At 31.6% G+C, this 26,084-nt stretch overlaps 1 protein-coding gene across 10 annotated transcripts in view; it reads right to left on the minus strand.

Annotated features, from left to right (window-relative positions):
• Nucleotides 1-26,084, minus strand: part of ZMYND11 (zinc finger MYND-type containing 11) — a 148,634-nt gene that overhangs the window by 52,057 nt on the left and 70,493 nt on the right. For 9 of the 10 annotated variants that reach the window (XR_012482238.1, XM_074267286.1, XM_074267285.1 and 6 more), the window contains one exon: nt 4,810-4,969. Coding sequence is in view for 9 of the 10 variants with exons in the window: in XM_074267286.1 (XP_074123387.1) it covers nt 4,810-4,969 (160 nt within the window). In the remaining variant the exon portion in view is untranslated. Of the gene's footprint in view, nt 1-4,809; nt 4,970-7,042; nt 7,130-26,084 lie in introns of all 10 variants that reach the window. The other variant, XM_074267290.1, reaches the window with a different exon arrangement.

Here is a 26,084-nt window from a genome sequence, read left to right on the forward strand (position 1 = left end):
TTAAATAGGGGGCCAGTTCACTGTCCCTCAGACTGTGGGAAGGCCGGACTATAGTAAAAACAAAAGTTCACACTCTGTCTCCACCCCTCAGCCCATTTGCCATAACCCTGTGGCCTCATAAACATCCTCAGCAGCAGCATCTGACCCGCAGGCCATAGTTTGAGAACCCTTGTATTATAGGCATAATAGTCCCTATTTAATGGAGGGGAAACTGAGACTAAAAGAAATTAAGTAACCTACTTATGGTCATACAATTCATAAGTATCAAAGATTCTCTGATCTGATCTATCTGATCTTATTTTATCTCTGATATCTCCTAGATTTCCCACTCTCTCTATTATGATATACAGTTGGGAAAAAAAAAAAAAAACATAAAGCAATCAAAAACTAGTATGTCGAAGGGGAACCTTAAATAAAAAAGCTATAGAAAATAGATGTCCATAAACTACAGAATGGCTACACAAATCATGGTTCATGAAAATAAGGGGATATTACTGTGCTCTAAGAAATTATGATTATGGAACAGTATGGAAAAATCTTAAATGAACTGACACAAAGTGAAGTTAGTAGAAACAACAAAGCAATATACTACAAGAAAACAATGACTACAAAAATGTAAACAGAAAGATCAGGAAAATCAAGGAAAACAGGAATGCTTCAGGATTACAAAGAATAAGCAGTCACAAAGAATAGATATAAAACCTCTCCTCTCATTCCTTTGCAGAAGTGAGGTCCATAGATATGGAACATAGCATATGTTTTCAGGCTTTGTTGATGTTTTAATTAATTTTGTTTAATTTTCTTCCTTTTTCATCTTTTTTTTTTTCTTTCCTTATTATACATTTCTTTTTGCAGGGAGGAAAATAGGGAGGTGTGCTAGAAGAAAGTCAGGCAATGTAAACACAAACAATAAATAAAAATTTATTTAAAACATGTAATAACAGATTACATTCATTTTTAAAAATTAAATTCTTTTTCAAAAGGTGAAATCCATCAGCAGGTTACATCCTACAATCTTTAAAAACCCCCTAAAATTTAATAAAACTGACAACTTAAAGCCACTATTTATCAGAAGATCTTAAATTTTTTTTCCATTATTAATAATTTAAAATGTTCTTGGGAAGATTACTATAACACTGGCATAGTTTAAAACACTGATATTTAAAGATAATACATACCATCCTTAAATTTAAAAGAATATATACATATATTTTAAACATTTGCCCACAGGAAAATAAGGCAGGGAACATATGTTCAAATGACATATGCACAGAAGCATTTAATAAATAGATTGTTATGGAATAGTATTGTTCTGTAAGAAATGACCAACAGGATGATTTCAGAAAGGCCTGGAGAGATTTGCATGAACTGATGCTGAGTGAAATGAGCAGGACCAGGAGATCGTTGTATACTTCAACAATACTATGATGATCAATTCTAATACACGTGGACATCTTCAACAATGAGATGAACCAAATCGGTTCCAATAGGGCAGTAATAAACTGAACCAGTTACACCCAGCAAAAGAACTCTGGAAGATGACTATGAACCACTACATAGAATTCCCAATCCCTCTATTTTTGTCCGCCTGCATTTTTGATTTCCTTCACAAGCTAATTGTACACTATTTCAAAGTCTGATTCTTTTTGTACAGCAAAATAACTGCATGGACAAGTATACATATATTGTATTTAATTTATATTTTAACATATGTAACATGTATTGGTTAACCAGCCATTTGGGGAAGGGGGTGGGAGGAAGGAGGGGAAATGCTGGAACAAAAGGCTTGGTAATGATCAATGATGTAAAATTACCCATGCATATATCTTGAAAATAAAAAGCTATAATAAAAAAAAATAGATTGTTAAAGGGGGAATGTTAGCTGGATTGTTTGGCCCATAAAATCACTAATAGATGTTTTCTTTGCCAATAAAAGCCTCTTGGGATAAATAAGTTAAAAAAAAAAAATCCCTTTTACAAAATAAACTATCTTTTTTCCATCCAAAGTATGCTAGATATAATTGATAGGGACTGAAGAAAGAAGATAATCTCTCCCTTTCTCACATATAGCTTCTAGATTTTAGGGTGGCAAAAAAGTGTTTTCTCTTTATTATGGAAGCCTGATAGACAACAAGGTATTATCACTTGTAAAAAGTTTACAAACAACAAATAGATACAATCTTGGCTTACCCTCCCAAAGTCTTATCTTATCTACCTGATTTCACCCTCAACTTCTAATAGGATTTGAATCTAAACCATAAATGGACTATCATATTCATCTCTTACATTTAAATATTCCACTTACAGAGCTATCTAAGGTAGTCAGTATATGTCAATACCATACCTGAAAAGTGACTATAATGTACTATATGACTATTAAAAATGGATTCTATAAGTAACACAGAAATTTTCACTACTTTTTATAATGTATACTCTACATATGCATTTTAAAGATTACTATAAAAATTTATAAATGTTATAACTTAAGAATTGGAAAAAAATATTAAAAGGACCCTTTCTAATATTTATGCTTGTAGGTAAAAATTTGTGAGGTCTTTGCATATTAGACTTAGCTTTTCTTTTTATCCTACTAAACTTGGCTTTTCTTTTTATCCCATAAAATGATTTTCATAAATATTCATTTTCTATACTAGGTAACAAATTTGATACAAATATAACATGACCATGCTTTAAGAGAACTCATTAAATGTGAAAGCATAGGTAGATGAACAAAAGAGTAGGAAGATTAAGTGCTTATTATATTTTTTAAAAAACAGTTTTGATTTATAGGAATTCATAAAAACTCTGGGAACAAAACCCATAATTAATGGTTTTTAAAAAGCCTGTTACTGTAAACTATGACTCAAAAACAAATAAAAATATAAAATAATTAAGACAAACCATCTATCACATAGTAGACTCTAAAAGTATTTCTGGAAGTGAACTGAATAACAAGGAAAAAAAATACTCCAATAACTTGGGAATAATAAAAGCATTTAGGAAAATAAAACACAGAACAAGAACTTAGAGAGGCAGAACAATTAAAGATGAAGCAATTAAACACAAAAAAGCTATAATTGTAAATCATACAGCCAGCCAAACAGAGAAATACTTTTTACGAAAGAATCTCCAGATTATCCACAAACTTATATTCTCTGGATAAAGTCTGTGGAACACAGTATTTGATGACAACTTGCAATGCAGTTATAAAAATAATCGTTGAGTAAAAGAGCATGATATATTATGTATTTCAGAATAGTTGAAAGCCATTATTATCTAGAATAATAATTTTGTAATATATTTTGACCATAAAATCATAAAAAAGCAATTTTTTCCTTTAAATCAGATGTGACAGTGAGTTCGTTATCTTAAGAAAAATAATTTCACTGGAAACATTTTTTTTTATTTTTATATAGTACAAAAATAAGAAAGTAATTATAACACTTTTTTTAGTATAACTAATGCCTATATCACAAGACAGATAATTAAACATTCTTTTATTTTATAATTTTCTCACTCATTGAATGTGAAAATTTTTTGTTTTCAACTCAACTAACATAAACAAAGTTATACAGTTTGTTTATCCAATTTTATAATTCTTTTGTCAGACCAAAATAGCTACTTTTATGAACCAGCATGTCTGTGGATCAGTATTTGTTAGTTAACTCCTTCTGGGGAACTAGGAAAGGACACATTTATAAGCCTGTGCTTGCTAGTTGTGGTAATGAAGCAAGAAAAGGAAATACAAAACATTTTTTTAACCTTTTGAACATCTCAAAATAGGAGCAGCAAAGATCATCCTTTAGGCTTTTAGTTCAAGGCTTTCATGAACTAATTTAAAATACCATGTAATAACCCAAATAATTAAGCTCTATTAAATTCAATCAATTTAAAATATGGCATATTCTGAACCTATCATTTTAAAACAATATCCTTAAAAACAAAGTCACTTCCAGACCAGAACTTGAAACAAGCAAGAACTTTTAAATGCTATATACTAAAGTAATTTTATATCAAATAGAGAAAAGAAATTTTACTCCTAGGAATAATCATTAAAGCAAAATAAACAGATAAAAAATGAATGTTTATAATATAATCCAAGCAAATGAAGGTCTAAAAATAAGAACAAGATAAAAATAGGACTAGCCTATTTTGATTTTTGTACATGTATCACAAAAAGACAGAATCACTAGTTCACTAAGGTAATAGCCTGGAAAAAATTAACATATGGATCCTCTCTACCTAGTACCAAAATTCAACTTGCAGCCCTTAATTAGGCCCTAACATCTCTCTCCTGAGGTCCATTCTTTTCAACTATCAAAACTGTCAATCTGAGTCTTTAATTCAAACACAATTCCTAAATGAAAATATTTTTCAAAGCCTACTAATTGCAGATGGCTTCCAATGGATACCTTTAATTCAGAGAGATCTTTAAAAAAAAAAAAAAAAAGATGTCTTTTTTAAAAAGAGGTCTTTTTTTCTTCTGTAAATTTAAGTAAATATAGACTCAATAAACAGTTTTTTTTTTTCTCACAAAAACTTAGTCATTCTTGAAAGCTATCCAAGGAACATATCAATGCTACTAATGTAAGTTCTTCATTTTGATGAAAATTCTCTTCAATTTTAAACATTTAGATAATAATAAATTTCTGAAAAAGCTTTATTTCTATAGTTTGCATTTAATTTAAAAATGATTAAACAAGTTTTTCAAATATTTTAAGTATATATATACACACATATATACACATACATATACATGTATTCACATATACACACTCAGAAAAGTGAAATTTATCAAATTATACTCACAATCTCATCTCCGGGTAACCAATAACCTTCTTGTTCAATACCAGCTTTTGAACCCTTGCAGCCTACAGTTAGGGTCTCAACAATAAGCCCATCTTTCACTGCTAAGCTTAGCTGACGTGTTGTCTCTTTTGGATGCATACCATGGACTCGAGACATATACCTGAACACAGGGAAAAAAAAAATTATAAACACTTTACTCATTTCTTGGTAACAATAATGAATAAAAATTACATATAATAATCTGTCAGCCATTCTTTCTCTAGACCTGTTATGATACCTTCAATTAGAGTTCAAGAAAAATAAAATGAGTAATTTTGATTCTTTACGTTGGTAATTTCCACATAAGTATTTCTGCTTCACAAAATGCTTTTTTGTGTGTTTGGAGGGATTATAGATTTTTAAATGACCTTTAAGTAGCAAAACAAGTCACATAATAGATCTAGCTAAAAATTTTCTTTTAGTCTTAGGTTCACAGTAAAAAGCATTCATTGTTTTAATACTTGAGGATTATGCTTTTTGCTTTCCTCAAGCAAGATCCAGAATATCAAAACCCATTTCTCAAAACTTAAAATTAAGAGAGACAAAGAAATGTAGAAATTATAAGAAGTTTAGACAAGAGAAAAAGTATCATTAGTAAAAAATCATTTTCAATTAGTTGGTCTTTGGATGCCTTTGAAAATGATAGGAAATCATCAACTTAGAAACAAGTAATTATAAAATGTATAGGAAACTCTGAACATGTTTTCCTAAAAAAAAAAAAAAAAAAAAAAAAAAGTAATATAAATTGTGGTTCTCAGGTTAGTCACAGAAGCATAAATTAAGCGAAATGTGAATGAAAATCAATCCTTTTTAAAAAGTAGGAAAATACATTGTTACAGATATAGCATTGTAATTTTACATTCCATATAATTATCCATCTCCATCATCTCTTCTTGGTGCCCTTGCTGTTACCTTCCTTTTTTTTTTCCACATGAAACATCATCTCCAGACTAGAAAGCCAGAAAAATATCCTAGCTCTTATGGGAATTAATCTACTGACCTTTGAAATTCAGATTCTGAAACAAATTGTCTGCATTGGTGGATAAATAAACACAAATCAAGTCCATAATATCTAGCCAAGCTCAGATCACCAGACCAGAACTGGTGGTTTACACCTTCCCTCCCACAGTTTTGCTTCCTATCCTCCTATTACTACATTGGACCCATGAAAATCCTTCTTATTCTAGGCTTAGTAATCAAATTAATACTACCCTCCTCCTCTCCCATTCTTCCTTCCTCCTACCCCAGAAAGGGCATTCCTATAAATCCCTGACCATATCTACATGTATGCTGTCACTTCCTATTCAAACTGTACTTGTATCTTAGGTGCTTTAGCACTATGTCTGGTGCATAGTAAATGCTTAATAAATTTTGCCTTCCTAACTATCTTTACATGTAATTGGAAAAATAAAAAACTGAGAAAAAATACTTTCCTTCTTTTACCCCAAGCATTTGCATTTCAGAAAAAGCAAAAGATCCAGTAAGACTTTGTTAAGTAAGAGATTGTTAAGGAATAAAAAAAGACACAAGCCTCATGATGTCCTCCATCTAAAGACCCAGATAATCTGAACATCTCCATTAACCGGAAGAAGAAATTTTAGTAAGCAAGTTAGAAAAGAGAACAATATATCTGTTCAAAGCCATTCAAAATAGAAATAAGAAATAAACCCATCTCTCACTATAGTAGAAAGAGAAGACTGTGTAGTACAGGACCAGAATAGCAGGCTCAATATCCCAAGGTCAGAGACTCAAGTTGGTTCTGATGCTATGATATTTAGCAGGTCAATTAATAACCTTTTGGAACCTCAGGATATTTTCCATACTTGTAAAATACTTAATCATCAGATCAAACATGTTTTTCCAATATTGGACAAATTTATTTTCTGTTAAATGACAAGAAGTGATAAGTAAATATTCTCACACCTCACATTACCCATTTAATATAGATTAAAAGTCTAAGTAGATGAGAAGATGGAGAAAAGATGAGGAAATTGAATAGGAAAGGGACAGATAGAATAAATAAAAGAACAGATACTGGGGATGGGAACCAAGAAAAGCCTTGTTTCGCTGATGTCAGAATCCATGTCTTCAGGTTTTGTGATTACCCTGTCATCTGTCTAAACCAGGACCCAAGTCTAGCCATTCTGTCTTCATGATCACAGCAAGAAAGGAACATACTTCCTGTTGTGCTCACCATTCTCTTAGTCAACCTGCCTGGGGGACACATAGTTCCACTGGAAAAATGTCTGCTCCCCTTTTCTTCCACCAGCCCAGTATGTAGCTAGAAGAGAATACAATGGCAAAGAAAGTAATTCTCATGATGGATTGATTTCTAATATACTTTGATTCTGATTTAATGAGTTCACATATTTGAAGTACTCAGATTGTTCCTATGCCTGGAATGAACTTCTTGCTCCTATCAGTTTCTTGGTATTCTTAGTTTCCTTCAAGGAAGTTTATGTATCAGTTTCTCCAGAAGCTTTTCTTGAGTCATACATCCAGTCCTGGTCTTTCTTCTTCCTGTCCCACATCAACTACCTACTGAATAGGTGAAACTAAATATTCTGTAGACATTGCAAACTCAACTTGTCTAAAACAAAATTCATTATCTTTCTTATCCAAAAGAGAGCCCTTCTAAATTCTAAATATAACCTAGTCATCCAAGTTTGCAATTTATGTCTAATATTTGACTTTTTGTCTCTCACTCACCTAATGTATTGAAACAGATGCCAAATCTTGTAGTTTTTATCTTAACAAGATCTTCTATATATACACATCCCCTTGCAATGCCACCATGCTAATTTGGGCCTTCATCACCTCTCATCTGGATTTCTAAAATTAATTAGTCTCACCTCAAATCCAAAGTGTTTTTCTTCAGTACATCTTCCACACAACTGGCAAAGTAAACTTTTCTAAAGCATAAGTTTGTATCATCCTCTTAGCCCCCACCCAAATCCAGTGGTCCCCTATTCCATAGGATGAAAAATAAAACTTCTGTCTGTCATTAGGGATAAAATTCTTTATAAGCTAGCATCATCTTGTTTTCTAATCTTATCATCAATGATTCCTCTTTACACAGTTTGTGGTCCAGAAAATATGGGCCTACTCCCACATGATACTATCTTGCTTAATATACTATTATTCATTAATTTTGTGTTTTTCTGGAGTGGATGGTGGTGGGAAGTTGCCCTCATGCCTGGAATGACCTTCCTTTTTTTCTCTAACTCTTGGGAGTCTCTGATGATGAAAGTTCAATTTCTCCCTTCTTCATTAAATCTTTCTTGGTCCTATATCCCATTCCAAGCCTGTTGCTATCATCCTCTTAAAGATGACAACTGCTTGCTTTTAAGGTGTTTTGAATATACCTTTTTGTGTTTGTATGAGGTGCACACACATACCTACCAAGTACACGCTATTTTCCTGATAGCTATTCCAAATGTATTCCTTAGTTCTCAAATTGCTCACTGTATTACTTCACCATACTCATTCTGCTAAGGACTTCACTTTCAAAAAAAAAAAAAAAAAAAAAAAAAAACTATGACTATTTGGACAGCTCCATCTTTATACTTCACCTCATCTCAGATTACTGAGATATTTTCTGGCATCTTCTCCTCCTTCATCCCTGTCTGATGAAGTGATAGTCATCCTTGTCAAGGTAAACCCCTGCAATGTCCTTTGATTCCATGTCCTCTCATTTTCTGAAAATGATTCCTATATCTAATTCTATTCTGAGCTCCAGGCTTATAACCCTAACATTTTTTTAGACATTTTGAACTGGATATTCTTCCCCCTCTCCAAACTTTAATACTGTTCAAGTATCATCATCCTAACTTCATAGAATCCTAGAACTGCAACCCCAATATCATTCTCCTTTTTTTCCACATTCACAGCCACTATCCTTGTACAGACTCATCATCTCTCACCAAGAATATGGCAAGATATTTCTAAGTAGTTTTATGTCTCAAGTCTCTACCCAATTCAATTTATCCTCTACTCATCTGCCACAATGAATTTCCTATAAGACATGTGTGATGTTATACTTCCCAAATCCATCTGTCTAATGTTCTCTTGTTTGGTTTTCTCCGGGTCTCTGGGAGTCTTGGGGCAGCCTTAGTTTCAGTTCAGTAATCACCACAAAGACAGCCAGGTGTTAAAGTCCAAGAGTCTTTATTGTCTCCTTGCCTTATGCTGGGCAGCTTTCTGGCCTTTGAGTCTGGCCTTGGTCTTAGTGGAGGAAGTGCAGGAGGCCAGGACAGCCATCAGGAGTGTGACTGAAGGTGAAATGAATTTCTGTCTCCTCGGCTCTGAAAGCTTCTAGTGAGCTTGTCTTCTCTAGCTCTCTCTCTCTGAGACTCTGAGAGCTTAAGCTCCTGCCTCCAGTTCTCTTGTCTTCTCTGTCTCTGAATGAATCTAGCTGAGACTCCTAGCTTATATGCTCTACACCGAGTATAAACCAATCATTATATCACTAGGAAACCATTATTTGTTATAAGTTAAAATCAATCATTAGGAGTGAAACAAGTTGCCCACTATCACTATTACTATTCAATATTGTATTAGAAATGCTGATTTTGGCAATGACTTGAGAAAGAAATTAAAGGAATTAGAGTAGGTAATGAGGAAACCAAATTATCACTCTTTGCCGATGATATGATGGTATACTTAGAGAAGCGAAGAGAGTCTACTAAAAAGCTATTAGAAATAATCCACACCTTTAGCAAAGTTGCAGGATACAAAATAAACCCACATAAGTCATGAGCATTCTTATATATCAATAACAAAATCCAACAGAGTTACAAAGAGAAATTCCATTTAAAGTAATTACTGATAGTATAAAATATTTGGGAATCTATTTGCCAAGGGAAAATCAGAAACTATATGAGCAAAACTACAAAACATTTTACACACAAATAAAGATCAGATCGGATTGAACCAATTGGAAAAATGTAAAAAGCTCTTGGGTAGGGCAGAAAAATATAATAAAGATGACAATACTATCTAAACTAATGTAATTATTTAGTGATATACCAATCAGACTCCCAAAAAACTATTTTAATGACTTAGAAAAAATAACAACAAAATTCATCTGGAAGAACAAAAGGTCAAGATTTTCAAGGGAACTAATGAAAAAACATCAAATGAAGGTGGCCTAGCTGAACCAGATCTAAAATTATATTATAAAGCAGCAGTTACCAAAACCATTTGGTATTGGATAAGAAATAAATTAGTTGATCAGTAGAATAAGTTAGGTTCAAAGTACAAAATAGTCAATAACTTCAATAATCTAGTGTTTGACAAACCCAAAGATCCCAGCTTTGGGATAAGAACTCAATGTTTGACAAAAATTGCTGGGAAAATTGGAAATTAGTATGGCAGAAACTAGGCATTGACTCACACTTAACACCATACACCAAGATAAGGTCAAAATGGTTTCATGACCTAGGCATAAAGAATGAGATTTTTAAATAAATTAGAGGAACATAGGATAGTTTACCTCTCAGACCTGTGGACGAGGAAGGAATTTATAACCAAAGAAGAAGTAGAGATCAATATCGATCACAAAATATTGATTATATCAAATTGAAAAGCTTTTGTACAAACAAAACTAATGCAGACAAGATTAGAAAGGAAGCAATAAACTGGGAAAACATTTTTACAGCCAAAGGTTCTGATAAAGGCCTCATTTCCAAAATATATAGAGAATTGACTCTAATTTATAAGAAATCAAGCCATTCTCCAATTGATAAATGGTCAAAGGACATGAATAGACAATTCTCAGATGAGGAAATTGAAACTATTTCTAGCCATATGAAAAGATGCTCCAAGTCATTATTAATCAGAGAAATGCAAATTAAGACAACTCTGAGATCACACTACACACCTGTCAGATTGGCTAGAATGACAGGAAAGATAATGCAGAATGTTGGAGGGGATGTGGGAAAATTGGGATAATGATACATTATTGATGGAATTGTGAATACATCCAGCCATTCTGCAGAGCAATTTGGAACTATGCTCAAAAAGTTATCAAACTGTGCATATCCTTTGATCCAGCAGTGTTACTACTAGGCTTATATCCCAAAGAGATTTAAAGAAAGGAAAGGGACCTGTATGTGCAAGAATGTTTGTGACAGCCTTCTTTGTAGTGGCCAGAAACGGGAAACTGAGTGGATGCCCATCAATTGGAGAGTGGCTAAATAAATTGTGGTATATGAATATTATGGAATATTATTGTTCTGTAAGAAATGACCAGCAGGATGATTTCAGAAAGGCCTGGAGAGACTTACATGAACTGATGATGAGTGAAATGAGCAGGACCAAGAGATCATTATATACTTCAACAACAATACTACATGATGATCAATTCTGATGGATGTGGCCATCTTCAACAATGAGATGAACCAAATCAGTTCCAACAGAGCAGTAATGAATTGAACCAGCTACACCCAGCGAAAGAACTCTAGGAGATGACTATGAACCACTACATAGAATTCCCAATCCCTCTATTTTTGTCCACCTGCATTTTTGACTTCCTTCACAGGCTAATTGTACACTATTTCAAAGTCTGATTCTTTTTGTACAGCAAAATAACTGCTTGGACATGTATACATATATTGTATTTAACTTATCCTTTAACATATTTAATATGTATTGGTCAACCTGCCATTTGGGGGAAAGGGTGGGAAGAAGGAAGGGAAAAGTTGGAACAAAAGACTTTGCTATTTTCAATGCTGAAAAATTACACATGCATATATCCTGTAAATAAAAAGGTATAATAAAATTAAAAGAGAAAACAAAAAGATTAAATCAATCATACTGAACCATGCTAAACTAGATAACAATCGTCTCATCAATTCCACTTAGTTAGGACCTTGTAAGAATTCTTTGTTTCAAGTTTAGAATTCTGGCCCATTATCACATCTGCCACAATGACTCTATTATTACATTTAGAATCAAATATAAAATGCTCTATTTGGCAGGTAAAGCCCTTCACAACCTGGAACTTTCTGATTTTTCCATTCTTCTTACAGTATTCTCCTTTTTTGTACTCATAACCAAATGAAATTGGTCTTTTTGGTGCTTCTACTTAAAAAAACAAAACAAAAACAAAAACCTCTCTTTCTAAACTTTGTATCTTTGCATTGGCTGCCCTGAACACTTGGAATACTTTGTTAATTCAACTTCAGCTTGTAGCATTTGATGAAGTATAACACTCATTTCTATTAAAAACACTTAAAATGTAGGTAAAATTGGACTTTTCTTTAAAATGATAAGAAGCATTTACCTAAAACCATAAACAAGCATTATTTGTAACGGGGATCAGCTAGAAGTCTTCCCAGTAACATCAGGTTTGAAACAAGCCTGCCCACTGTCATCAATATTACTCAATATTGTCCTGAAGTGCAATATTGTACAAAATTGTACAATAATACAATACTAGCAGTAATAATAAAAGATGAAAAAGAAATAGAAGGAACTAGAATAGGGAATAAGGTAATAAAACCATTTCTTTTGCAGATATTGATAAAATGATGATATATTTAGAAAATTCTAAAGACTCACCTAAAAAGTTAATTGAAATAATAATTTCAGCAAAGTAGTAGGATATAAAGTAAACTCACACAAATCATCAGCATCTCTACATATTATCAACAGGATTCTGCAGAAAGTGATAGCTGAAGATACCCCATCTAAAATAACTCTAGCCAATACAAAATACTTGAGAATACACCTCTCAAAACAAACCCAGGATCTATATGAACAAAAACATAAAAAAGAAATTTGTATACAAATAAAATTAAATTTAAATAAATGGAGAAATATCAATTGTTCATGGGCAGGCAAGACAGATATAATAAAAATGAAAAAAATTACATAAAATAATCTATATATTTAATGCCATCCCAACTGAATTACCAAAAAATATTTTATAGAATTAGAAAAAATAATAAAATGCATTTGAAAGAACAAAAGATCAAGGATATCAAAAGAACTAATGGAAAAAATATAAAGGGAAGAGATTTAGCAGTACCAGATCTTAAACTATATTCCAAGTTAGGAATTATCCAAACTTTCTATCTGGTAATGGCTAAGAATTAGAAAGGTAGATCAGTAGAACAAAGTACACCTACAATCTAAAGCAGCAACCAAATATAGTTTCCCAGGATTTGACAAATGAAAACTTAAGTTCTTGGGATAAGAATTCATTATTTGGCAAAAATTGTTGGGAAAGGTAGAACAAAGTCTGGCAGAAATTGTGCATATACCAATATCTTACACCATTTACCAAAATAAGGTCATAATGGATACATTACCTAGATATAAATGGAGTTATTTCAAGGAAATATGAAAAATATGAAACATATTACCTATCAACTTTTATGGATAGATGAACAATTTATGAACAAACAGTAGACATAGTGAGATAAAAATGAATTCCTTTTATTATATTAAATTAAAAAGATTTTGTACAAATAAATGTACAAACAAATGTAGCCAAAGATCAAAAGGAAAGCAGAAAACTGGGGGAAAATTTTATAGAAAGTTATTTAAATAAAGGTCTCATATTTCAAATATATAAATAACTTTGCCAAATTTGTAAGGATATGTCTCATTCCACAATTCATAAATGGTCAAATTATGTAGACATCTTTCCAATTTAGAATTCAAAACAATTTATTTTCTATCTCTTCCTCTCTTCTTTCCAGTCTAATTTCCCAACTCTTGAATACCTCTTAATTCCCAACTGGATGATTATTTTCCTAAACTTCTGAACAGTGTTGTATAGCTAAGCAACACAGTGAGAATCCCCATGTCATTCCAGCTCTCCTGAGATAAATTCTAAATGTTTGCAAAACAATAATATGGTAAATAGTTTTGAATTCTGAAAACCTTGAATTCAAAAAAGGCAAATTAGTACTTACAAATAAATCTACTTGAAAAATTGTCTTTTATTGTTTGCCAATTATCCAGTTTTTAAGAAACATAAGAAAAATATCCCATGAGTTCCCAAAGATACAAAATGCTAGAGGTTAACAATTTTCTAATCTCTCTTGGTTCTGGTGCACTTAAACCAATTTGAATACTTCAGCTAAAATGTTATGTGTGGGAAAGAATTAATCCCTAATAAAACATTTAATTACATTATGATCAGATCACTTAAAAAATGATCTAGCAACATATAGTGATAATAAGAGTCTCATTTATTTATTTAATTTGTTGCTGAGGCAATTGGGGTTAAGTGACTTGCCCAGGGTCACACAGCTAGGAAGTGTCTGAGGCCAAATTTAAAGTCAGGTCCTCCTGACTTCAGGGCTGGTAGTCTTTTATGTATTAAAAGAATCCTAGTTAGTGAATTCCTAATGATCTTTGGTCTTTCACAGACCAGAGATCTGGTCTGTATTACTATGCTACTAATATAGTACATAGAAAACTGAAGTCAAGAAGATCTGCTTTTGAACCTCACCACAGATAAGCTATGTGACTCTATACAAAAATCACTAAAATTCTCTCAGTTTTATTTTCCTTATGTGTGAAATGAGGGTGGATTCCTATCTAGCTATAAATTTATAATTTCAGATTTTATAGCTGTCCATTACGCAAAACTTTTTGGAAGGACCAACACTGGAAAATGTATTTTTGTTGTTCAATTTTGTTGTCAATCAATTTTTATTGTATCTGACTCTCCATGACACCATTTTCTGTTTTTTGTTTTGTTTTTGGCAAAGATATTAGAGTGGTTTGCCATTTCCTTCTCCAGGTCATTTTTCAGATGAGGAAAATAAAGCAAACAAGATTAAGTGACTTGCCTAGGATCATACAGTTAGTTAATGTCTGAGGAAAGATTTCAACTCAGAAAGAGTAATCTTTCTGACTCCAGGTCCTGTGTTCTATCCATTGTGCTACTTACTTGCCCACAAGTGCCCTAGCCTCTCAAGAAAATGAGAGAAAGTAACCAGTGTATAGCAGAAATAGGAACCTTTCTGTACAAAAGAGCTAGGAAACCATCTTAGTGAGACTTAAATATGCATAGCATTGTTCATCATCAGCCCTCTTTAAGCACTCAGAAGATATCCTTAAGTCAGATGGAGTTCAACAGAAGATCTTTGAGAACAGGAATTATTTACTTTTAAAGCACCTAGCACAGTAAACTGTACAATGTAAGCACCTAATAAAGACTCACTGACTGAAAGATTGATCTCATGTGGGCATGCAAGTGGTGTACATTAATTCTACCTTCTATTGTGGATGCTAATTTGGTACAGAATTACTCATTTGGACATGTATTTGCCATCATATATAGCAATTTATATGGATAATATTTATACTCTATGAACCTAAAAAAACACCACCAATTGAAATTAATGTCAGAAGTAGGGCTATTTTCATAACATAAAAGATGTATTTTACCATCTATATCTCCTTATGATTATTTCCTGAACTCCAAAAGGAATTCACTGGGACTTAGGATCTTTGACATTAGCCAAATATATCAACTAAATATCACTTTTAAATTAAACACTTAGGTTTCTTGTAATGAAGTAAAAAAAACTATTTATTACTCTTTGTATTTTTGTACAGTTTTCTCCTCTCTAATCACTTAATACCACCATAATACATTCCCCCATGAGGCATTACGGTCAAAACATTGGAAAGGAATTGATGGATTCACCCTTCCTAGTTCTTGGCCCATAGAGCCACAAAGGGAAAAGGCAATCAATTCTTTTACTGTATCAACAACTGAGCTTCTTTGTTCATTTTACTTTCACCCATAAAATGTCAACATTAAACTTAGAGCTAAACTGGAGAAACTATAATAGGATGTGCTGCAGTAAGAAAAAAAAGAAAAGAAAGTTAGTTCAACTGAATGTGGTCTGTCTTTATCATGAAAACCAGAAAGCAGAAATTATGCATCTAAATATGGCAAATACATCTTCCTTCTTGCCCCTACCTCTCCACACTGTATAGATACAAATACTTTGTATATGTGCCTGCTACATGGGGAGGGACATCTAGCTTTGTCAGCAAAGATCAACTTCGTGAGATCAATTTACCTTTCTTTGCCACTGGACCAATGACTCTGGTATGTTTGGCAAAAACCAAAAAAAAACCCTATGGAAATGTCTACAAGGTCACAAAAAGTTGGACACAAGTGAACAACTATGTGCCAGCACTCTGTCTTAAAATACAGAAAATATAAAGGAGTTGGAAGATAATCCCTGTTCTAATTGAGTGCAGTTTATCAAAGAAGACAACATGAAAACAAGAATGAACAAATAAATTATATGCAGGAAATATTGAAAATAAACAACAGAACAGTATCAGAGAAAAAGAACTAAAAAATACCTTTTCCATTATAAACTACAATTTATATAAGCACCAAAAAACCCCAAAGGAAAACAAAACAAACTTGCTGTATGACATGTAAGAATACTGGATCAAGGTTCTTGTACTAGTTTGACTTCTTAACTATAGCCATCTTGGTTAAATAATTTAATCTCTTTGACCTATATTTTACTACTTAAAAAAGGTGGGAGTAGGGATGGGGTGGGCATAAGGATGGGTACTGTTCCATTAGCCTCATGGACTTTCAGAGTTCAAACAAGATAATGAATTTGAAAGTATTTTGAAGATTGTAAAGTACTAAATAAATATAAAGTATCAATATCATCATTTTGATGGCAAGGATGCTTTTATATCTTTTCTGATATGCTTTTTATCTCAAACATATGACAACATGTTGTTGGACCTATCAGAGATATAATACTCAAATATTTGGATTAAAACAAATGATACAAAGACCTTCCTAATAGAAACAAAATAATAAAACATAACAATGGACTTGGTGAAAAATTTATATTCTGTCTATTTTGCTTTGGTGAATTTTATAATTTTGCATTCAATATAGTACACTGGGAAAGAATATGGGATTTTGGAGTCAGATGACTTAGTAGAATGAAGTACTAAGTTAGGTCTATCCTAGCAGAAAATATGTCACTCAAATCCTATTGCAGAAATATTGACAACAGCTAAAAAAATGAAAATTGAAAGCTATTAAAAAGCAAAACCTTTGGTTTTTAGGTTTAGAAATCATATTATAAACTTATGATGTTCTTTAAATTATTCCTAAAATAATTGAAAAACAATAACTAGTATTTATTATAATAAAGAAAAACTTGGAACTCGGTATTATTTAATTTTAAGAATAAGGCAAACTAGAAAACAACAAAGCATTTTTCTAAAATTTAATATTTTTACTCTCAGTGTTGCTTAGATTTAAGGAATATTCAAAAATAATACCTGAAATTCCCAACCTCCTAATTTAGATGAGCCTATAAGGAATAGAAGTTAAAATAACTGGTTCTCAAAAACTGAATAATCTGAGATAAACAGAAAAAAAAAAAAACATTTTTAAATTGTAAATAACATTACATTTTACTATATCATTGCCTACATATTTTAAATTTTTTTGATTCTGATATTATTGATTAAAACTGAAAGAACCATGAGTAAGCTAGTTTTCTGTCTTTGGGGATAAAAATTAATGTATTAAAACAATAAAAAATAAGGTATATTAGGTGATAATTTTTATATAGCAACTTTTAAGTATTTAAGCTACAAGTGGATTTATTCATTTAGTACCTATTATGCAATAGTTGAGAGAGAAGAGTCTTTTAAAATGTTTATATTTTATCTCCTTCAAACCTCCTTGAGAATGGTTGTGTAAAACAAGTTCCTTTTGTTACACATCTTTGCATCCTCATTTTAATCTAATCCCATGCTTTATACACATTACACACAAAATATTTTGTTGGTTGTTGTTACTGTTAAATATTTCTTTAAAAGGTAGCAGATAAACAATAGACAGGATAAACAGGAATATAGTAAATCATCTAAAAAAAATTCTAACCTATTGGAATGCCTTATTAAATCAGACCCCAAAATTATTCATTAAAGTATATTTCTGACATTTGCCAAGAAAGATTGGGGATGAAATCCCAAAATTACCTCATTACCTAGCAAATTTACATTTTCAATTCAATTCAATTCAATTTCAATTTTATTGTTGGTAGTACTAATTTTTCTAAGTTTATCCTATCTCATACTTTCTTGGATTTTAATTCACAAACTCTGTGATACAAGCATTATTCTAAGCCATCTAAGTTAGGCTAGTTTTTCCTAAAAATGGTATTGAAACATCTCTTGACATATTCCTTGAGCTCAGACGAGAAAAAGACATTCCTTACCACCTATGTACAAAGCAGCCATGAGTACTAGGAATGCTCTGAAGCTTGGCTGAAGGGTAAGTAAATTCACTCCATTAAATTAATTCAAGGTGACCTCAATCCCCATCTATTCTTTTTCCAGTATCCTTCTATCTTAACCAAATAAATCCCCCTTTTTTTGACTGCTGAACAACCTACAAATGTCTCATTTTGTTATAATATTGAACCTAAACTACTAGGAAATTGGCTGATGTCAAGCAAAGCACATAGCAGTTAAAGTATATTCCCCTACATCTGATAAACTGAAATTAAATAATCTTTACATATGATTTTAAATCTTGCTCATTCTCTCTTGATAATTTTCACATTATCAAAGCAAATAATTTTTAAATCAGCTTCATACCTCCAATCCACTCTCACATTTCTTCACTTAATTATCTTAGCCATCTCCCTCTAAATCTTTTCTGTGCCTCTCACTAAAGATAATGAGCAGAACTACAAACAGTAGTAGTCAAGATTCAAATATATAATTGTTTTGCACAAAAATAATGATATAGCATATTGTTTTTCTTACTTCCAGTAAGGTCCAGCATCTGTTTGTCATTTTTATTATAGTAGATGACTAAGTACGTGAGGATTCCATGGTGTTCTTGAGTTAAAACTGCTGGATCAGAACTCTTTGCCTTAGACATATATGTGGGGCTATTTCACCTCAAGCATATTATAAAACAGAATTTTAAAGCTAAAAAGTATGCTACAGAGTTCAACACAGTGGCTTATATATATAAAATGTTGACATTTAAACATCTTTCTCAGAGAATGCCTCTCCATAAATCTTTTCTACACAACTCAACTTTTCTCTCTCTTCATTTCTCCTATTTTAGAATTCTTAACACTTAGAACTTGGCTACTGAAATAACCTCCTACTTGGTCTCCCTGATACTAGTCTCTCCCCTCTCCAATTCATCTTCTATGCAGGTGATAAATTGACATTCCTTAAACACGTATTTCTGATCATATAACTCTCCAGTTCCAATAGTTCATCTTCCTTTTTTTTTTTTTTTTAAAGCATTTAGATCCCTTTATATGTCCACAACCTACTTTTTTTTTTTATTATTATTATTGCACATTATGCTCCTTCATGGTCCATGTACTAATAGAAACTAGTCAACTTTCTATTTCATGAATATGACATTCCATTTTATTTTTTTATTGTAGTAAATTCATTTATTAATAATACACATTGTTTTATGAATCATGCTGGAAGACAGAAATCAGAGCAAAAGGAAAAAATTATGGGAGAAAGAAAAAAAAAAAAAGAAAATACATTCCTTCCTTAACACTTCAGAACATATCAAGCTTCATTGAAGGCTCAGTTCAAATCATTTAATCACAAAGAAACAGCACAGTCATGCCAGATTAATTTTTTCCATGATATGTGGTAGTTACAATATCCTAACTGTTGCTCCCATGAAAATTATATTAATTTTCTCTAAAAGGTATGAAGATCATTTCTAGAGATGTGATTGGCTTAGAGGACTCATGCTTCTAGTTGTAGATATTACTTGCTAGCCAAGTAAGTACAAAGAAATCATGAAGAGCTTCAGGTGTGCTGTGCTGCTTGGTTGGTGAAAAATGAAGGGAAACTCATGAAAGTCAACTTGATGTCATCTATATCTGTCCTTGTGAAATACTCTTCTCTAGCCATGGCTAAGCAAATGTCCACTTGTTAGCTATTGATGACTTAAGAATATCACATTTCACTCCAAATATGAAACATAAATCCATGGGACCAGCCAAGTCAGGCAGCCCAAAACAGTATTACTAACATGTTACCACAGAAAATGCTGTTGATTTAGTTTAGTTAAATGTTTAATTAAATTCAAGACTAAAACTTGAATCTGAGATACAAAAAAAACAGTTATTAATGATTAATGATTGCAAGGAGGTCCTTAATGGAACACTAGGGAAACATGCTTTTTGTTTTTACATCAAATCCAAGTCATTCTCCTCGAAACTTCTGTCTTCTATGAAGAAACAGAACAAAACTCATCTTTCTTCTATGACATGCTTATCAATTCTGTACATAACACAAAAGGCTTGCTAACATACTAGATGAGAATGAAAATTCAAAAACTCTTGATACTAGGCCAAATCTAATTTGATAAAATTTAATAGATAAATGTAAAGTCCTAAAATTGAACTTTCAAAATTATTTTTAGGCATAGTTACATATCAGTTCATTTTAAGAAAACCTAGTGTTTTTAATGAATTATAAACTCAACATGAATCAACCGTGATAATGGCAGTGAAAAAGCTTAACATTTTCTTAAGCTAAACTTAAAAAGGCTGTGTCTTTAAAACTAGTTCTCAAAAGGTACCCCAAATACCACAAATTCGATGGAACTTTTAATTGCAATCTAGCAAGCACATATGAGTTTCCTGCAAATACATAAAATTTACAACTTGTGATGTTATGGCCGTGCTTAAAGATAAGTTCCTTGTCTTTTGTAGCATTTCTTCCTAGAAAAGAAAAATAGTATTCAAACAAGAAAAATAAAGTTTTGAGAATCACCCAAAAAGGGAGTCGTCTTTTACCCATGCTCTGCCTTGGTCCAACAACATTCAATAGTATTACTAGCTTTACTTCTAGGTACATTTTAATAAGTAAATTACTGTGCTGGAAAGTATCTGGAGAAGAAAACCACTAGATACTGAAAGCACTTGGGATCATGGCATATGACAATTTGTAGAAGACACTGAAGATGTCAAGTCTGGAAGAAAGAAGACCTACGTCAGACATAATAACAGTTATATACAAAAATACAAAAGGTTGCTATATGGAAGAAAGATGAGTTTTGTTCTGTTTCTTCACAGAAGATAAAAATTTCAAGGAGACTGCCTTGGATTTGATTTAAAAACAAAAAATAGCTCCCCTTTCCCCAACAATTAAAGTCATCACCAAAGTGAAATGGATTGCTTTGGGAGACATAATTGGCTAGATAAATACAATGAAAATATTGTAGAGGAATTCTTATTCAGGTATAGATTGAAGTGGATGGTCTCTGAAGTGCCTACCAATTATGATACTGTGATTTTGCAGATCAGAAAGAATGCTTAAAAAAGAATGATATGAAAAAAGACTAGAAAGATAGGAAGAAGCTAGTTTGTCGAAGGTACTAAATGTCATAAATTAGGATTGCAAATATGGATAGAAAATTTTGGACTCGAGCAATTTAGTACTTTTATTTCTTACAAAAATGTTTGATAATTTTAAAGATGATATGTTTATTATATTGCATTCAAGAATACTTATGTTTGCATATTTATCCAGTAGCTTTATTTCCTACCAAAACATGCCCTAATTTTAAAAATAATTAACCATTTTCAAGTAAAATACAGTTACTTTAGTATTATAAGTCTATTTCATAACTATATAGGTTTAAAACATAAAAAATAAATACAGTGTGATCTTGCATCTTTATACCTTTCAATCAATTGTGCAAGAATAAAGATAAAGTGTAGCGTAGAATATTGCCTACAAAAACCTATTTGTTTCTTACTAATGCCTTCATCATAAATGCCCACAATGCATACAAATGTCAGTCTCATACAAATTTTATGTAAATAGGAAAGTATGTATATGGGTTAATAGTTACTGATGTTCTCTTGATTGTCTTTTGGTTTAGAAATTTTTATGTCTCACTTGATATTAATAATCACTGTCATCAACCAAGGTTATCTCTTCTTTCTTTCAAAGAAATCAGACATAATTCTAACATTTCTGAAGGAGAGGGAAGGCAATTCTTTTTGTATTTACTGAATCAAAAACCTTTTTTTTTTTCATTTTCAAAACAGAACACAAACAATAAGCATAGTAAGAACTTGCAAAAACTTAATTTTGGATACAGCTTTGGTATATATCACTTCCTTCAGATATAAGGACCCCATTACTCAATACCCTCAAAACTATCTAAACTTTAGAATAAACCTCCTATGTATAATGCTTGGTCTAGTCCTAATATTTCCAAATTTTTGTTTTCTTAGGGCGTTTCTACTTTTGTATAAGCAAACAATGTCATCATGATATTAGTTAATGATAGTGAAAAGACTTTATTATAAAAAGTTGGTAAATTAATCAGAAAGTTTTTATATAGTACCTGATTTATGCCAGCCACTGACATATATATGTTGGGCATTGGGGAAAGGAACCAGACCTCTGATTTCACTTAACAAACACTGAGAGAGTGGGGACTTTTTTTGGGGGGGAGCTACCAGTAGGTGAGAAAATTAGTAAAAGCCTCATGGAAGAAGTAGCATTTGAAGTGTGCAATATCAGTTACAGTTTGTTTTGCTCTGTTTGTTCTCCTCATCTAGTTTGATCAATTGTTTCAATCAATAATTGATTAGTCAACATTTATCAAGTACCTATTATGTGACAGGCACTATATTAAGTGTTAGGAACACAGACACAAAAGATGAAAACAAACTCTGTTTTTAAGGACTATACAGTCCATCATAAGGACTTTGCTTAGCTGGGTCTATTACCTAGCTTTCATTAAAATGACTTTTTTCTCTAAGGCTATTCATTGTTTTATGAGGTACAACTGCTCAAAGTTTCACCATTGCTCTTTATAAAATTCTACCAAGATTTTTAAAAAAATACTTTTTTGATCCTTTTTGTTTTGTTTTATTGTCAATTTTCAATGATATTTCATCTCTCCCTTATGGAATCCTCTCTGGTAATTAACATTACAGTAAAGCACAACCAACAAAGTTCTAAAAACTACTTCACATTTAGAATCCCTCCTCCTCCCTCTTGTCAAATGTGGAAGATAGGCTGCACTTCTACTCCTCTGAAGTCACAGCTGGTTACCATATTTGAGTCATAAAGTCTTGGAATGGTTTTTTGCTGTACATTATTTTGATCATTCTACCAAAAAAAAAAAAAAAAAAAAAAAAAAAAAAAAGCAATTATGTGTCTTCTCTACATACACACATACCCAAATGTACACACACATATAGCCTTTCTCTGTGTATCTTTGTAAGTATTACTAGATTTACTAGTTTTGAATCTGGAAGTCTTTATCTATTCCTATACCATCACAATGGAGTTACCACATATCAAAATATAAGATGACTTAGTTTGAGGATTTTAAGTTTTTTATAGAACTTCTCTCTCTGCTTACTCATTCTTTACAATAGCTGAAACATAAGCTTTTATTTTTATGCTTTTTTTGCTAATATTTATTATTAATACCCCAAGAAAATTTTTTTGTTGCCTTTGGACACAAAATAAAAGCAATTGCACCAAGTTCTTTGACTTGCAAGGAGAAAATCTATGAGCCACTCTTCCCTGTTACTACAACAATCCTGTCTTTCAAACTTTAGTCACAAGGACAATGTCAAGACAGAAGTAGTTTATTTCCTCTGGTAGCATATCTACTTAACCATTTTTCGACAAGAGTATCATATTCAGAGTACCAAGTAATAAACATAGGCAGTCTAAAAACTGTGATTTTAAGCATTCCCTGTATTCTTACACATATTACAACTGTCAATGCAGGAATGGACTGAGAGTATTTTTCTTTGTTTTGTCACCAGGTGTCCAGTTTACTTATACATCTAGCTAGGATGGTTCTTTCAAAGTGGCCACAAGTCTGTTATGTGCCAAGAATGTGCTTAAAATCTTTCCAACATATTGAAACTTTTTTTCAAGGGCATAGACTCTGAGAGTCCACTGGGTCATCTCCATGCTGTTGGGGCATGGGCATCTCTAGACATGGTGAAGGAAAATAAAAAATCTAAAAGGAAGAAATAAAGGAATGCATTCTATCTATAAGGTGTTATTTATATTCATGAAAAGGTATGGGAAATAACATGCTGCATTAGTGGAACAGTTAGGACTAAATGGGGAGAAGTGATAAAAGTCATGAAAAACTACTTCAAGATATATATTCCAAAGTAGCCAAAGATGGAAGTAAATGACTCCATATACTTAAATATGTACATACTAGCACCATATGTGGTAGCATAGAACTGAAATCAAAGTATATTCCACAAACTGGGGAATGAATGAATAAACAGTAGTTTATAAAAATAATAGAAAATTATTATTCAGTAAGCAATGATGAATGATGAAATAAAAGAAATCTGGGACAATTTATACAAATTGATGCTGAACACAAAGAGCAACCAGGAAAAAAAAATTACATTAAAATGTAATTTAAAATAATGTGGAAAGACTTCAGAAGACTATGATGAAATATGCTTTCCTCCCCTCTTGGAAAAGCAGTAATAGACAAGAGGTACAAAGTGAGGCAGATATTTATAGATACAGTGTAGTATTTCTTCTTGTATGACAGTACTTATCGTTTACAAAGAACGGCTAATTATAAGAAGTGGGAGTTAGTAGACTGCCTCTAGTAGTGAAGTGATATAAAAAGAGAAGAAAAGAATAACAATGAAATATTAAAATACATTTTAAAAAGAAAAGTAGTTAAGGGATGTATAGGTAGGTAGAGCAACTGTGTTGCCATTGTGTTAAATTAAATATATGCATTCACAATTTTATATGCAATCATTCAAGTTTGTTTTACCTATTAACCAGGTGGGGATTTGGATATATTTATATAAAAAGCTTACGATAAAATCATGATAAAAGATGGCATAGGATGAACTATCTAAAGAATGAAAACAAAAAAATACTTCAAGTTCAGAGGAGGGAAAATCACGTTAGGTTGTAAAACTTATAAGAAAGTTTTCTTGAAGAAGGTAAGATCTGAAATGAACTTTTAATGATGTGTAGAATCTGGACAGTTGAAAACGTTAAATTGTAAACAGTGTGACCCTGGGCAAGTTACTTAACCCCAGCCTCAGGGGGAAAAAAAAAAAAAAAAAAAAAATAACAGAAATTATATCTTAAATTGTAAACAGGACCTTGAATAACAGAATATATCTTTTAATTCAATATGGGCTTTTTGGATTTTACTTATATTTGGTTTACTTATTGAATAATTCAACTTGATGATTACTTAAGCTTAGTATTTTACATATTTAGAGTTTTTTAAATTTTCAATCATAACAGTACCTCTCAGAATAAGGGAAAAATTTTTGATTTAAAAAATAATGAAATACAATTACATAAAAATTATACTATATTTCTACTTTTAGGGAAAATATCAATGTAGAACTATTTAAGAAGCTTTTCTTTTTGGAAATGGATTTAAGGTTTTGTTTGAATGGATTTTGTTAGAGTGAGAATGAAAAAACAAAAAACAAACTAAGAACAAAGTTTCCATTTATTGAAGCAAAAGCTAAATGATATGATTAATAAGTAAGAATTTCCTAGTAATAAAATCAAAGGCAATCTGTTTTATTGCAAATGTTGAAAAGAATTTTTTTTTCTTTCTATTTTGTTTTAGGCACACCTGGAACATTAATAAGAACTCTAGAACTCAGAAGTTTAATTTTCATTGCTCAATGTGGTATAATAAATTATAATAATAAGCGTAATGATTAAATGCAGTTAAATCTTTGTCCTAACCTGCTACTCATAACTTGAAACAAATAACTCTTTTCAATCCAATTTTAATTGTCCATATTTGGTGAGTAGTTTTCAATGTTGTTATTCACAATTGTTATTCTAATTTTGCTACCGATTTTTCCATATAAAAATAAAAAACCCAAGCCACTCCACATCTAATAAAAACATCATTTTAATTTCAAAAATATGAAATTTGAAACCCTCTTATAATAATTATTATTAATTATTAAAACTGGCCTGTCCCAAACTTCAAAACTAGATAATTCATAGGTCTTTTTTGGTTATAATAATAATTTGTTTACTTGTAGACAGAAAGAAGACAATGAATAGAAATTGTTTCTATGTCTCAGACTTAAAAATATGGAAGTTTTCAATAGACAAGTCAGAGATAATGACTTATAATAAAGTGTATGGTTGTCACTTAGCTTGATTCTGTGATTTTGCACTATTCTAATTCAATAATT

This window comes from Sminthopsis crassicaudata, chromosome 5 (genome assembly GCF_048593235.1).
Source record: "Sminthopsis crassicaudata isolate SCR6 chromosome 5, ASM4859323v1, whole genome shotgun sequence".
NCBI classification, from domain to species: Eukaryota; Metazoa; Chordata; class Mammalia; order Dasyuromorphia; family Dasyuridae; genus Sminthopsis; species Sminthopsis crassicaudata.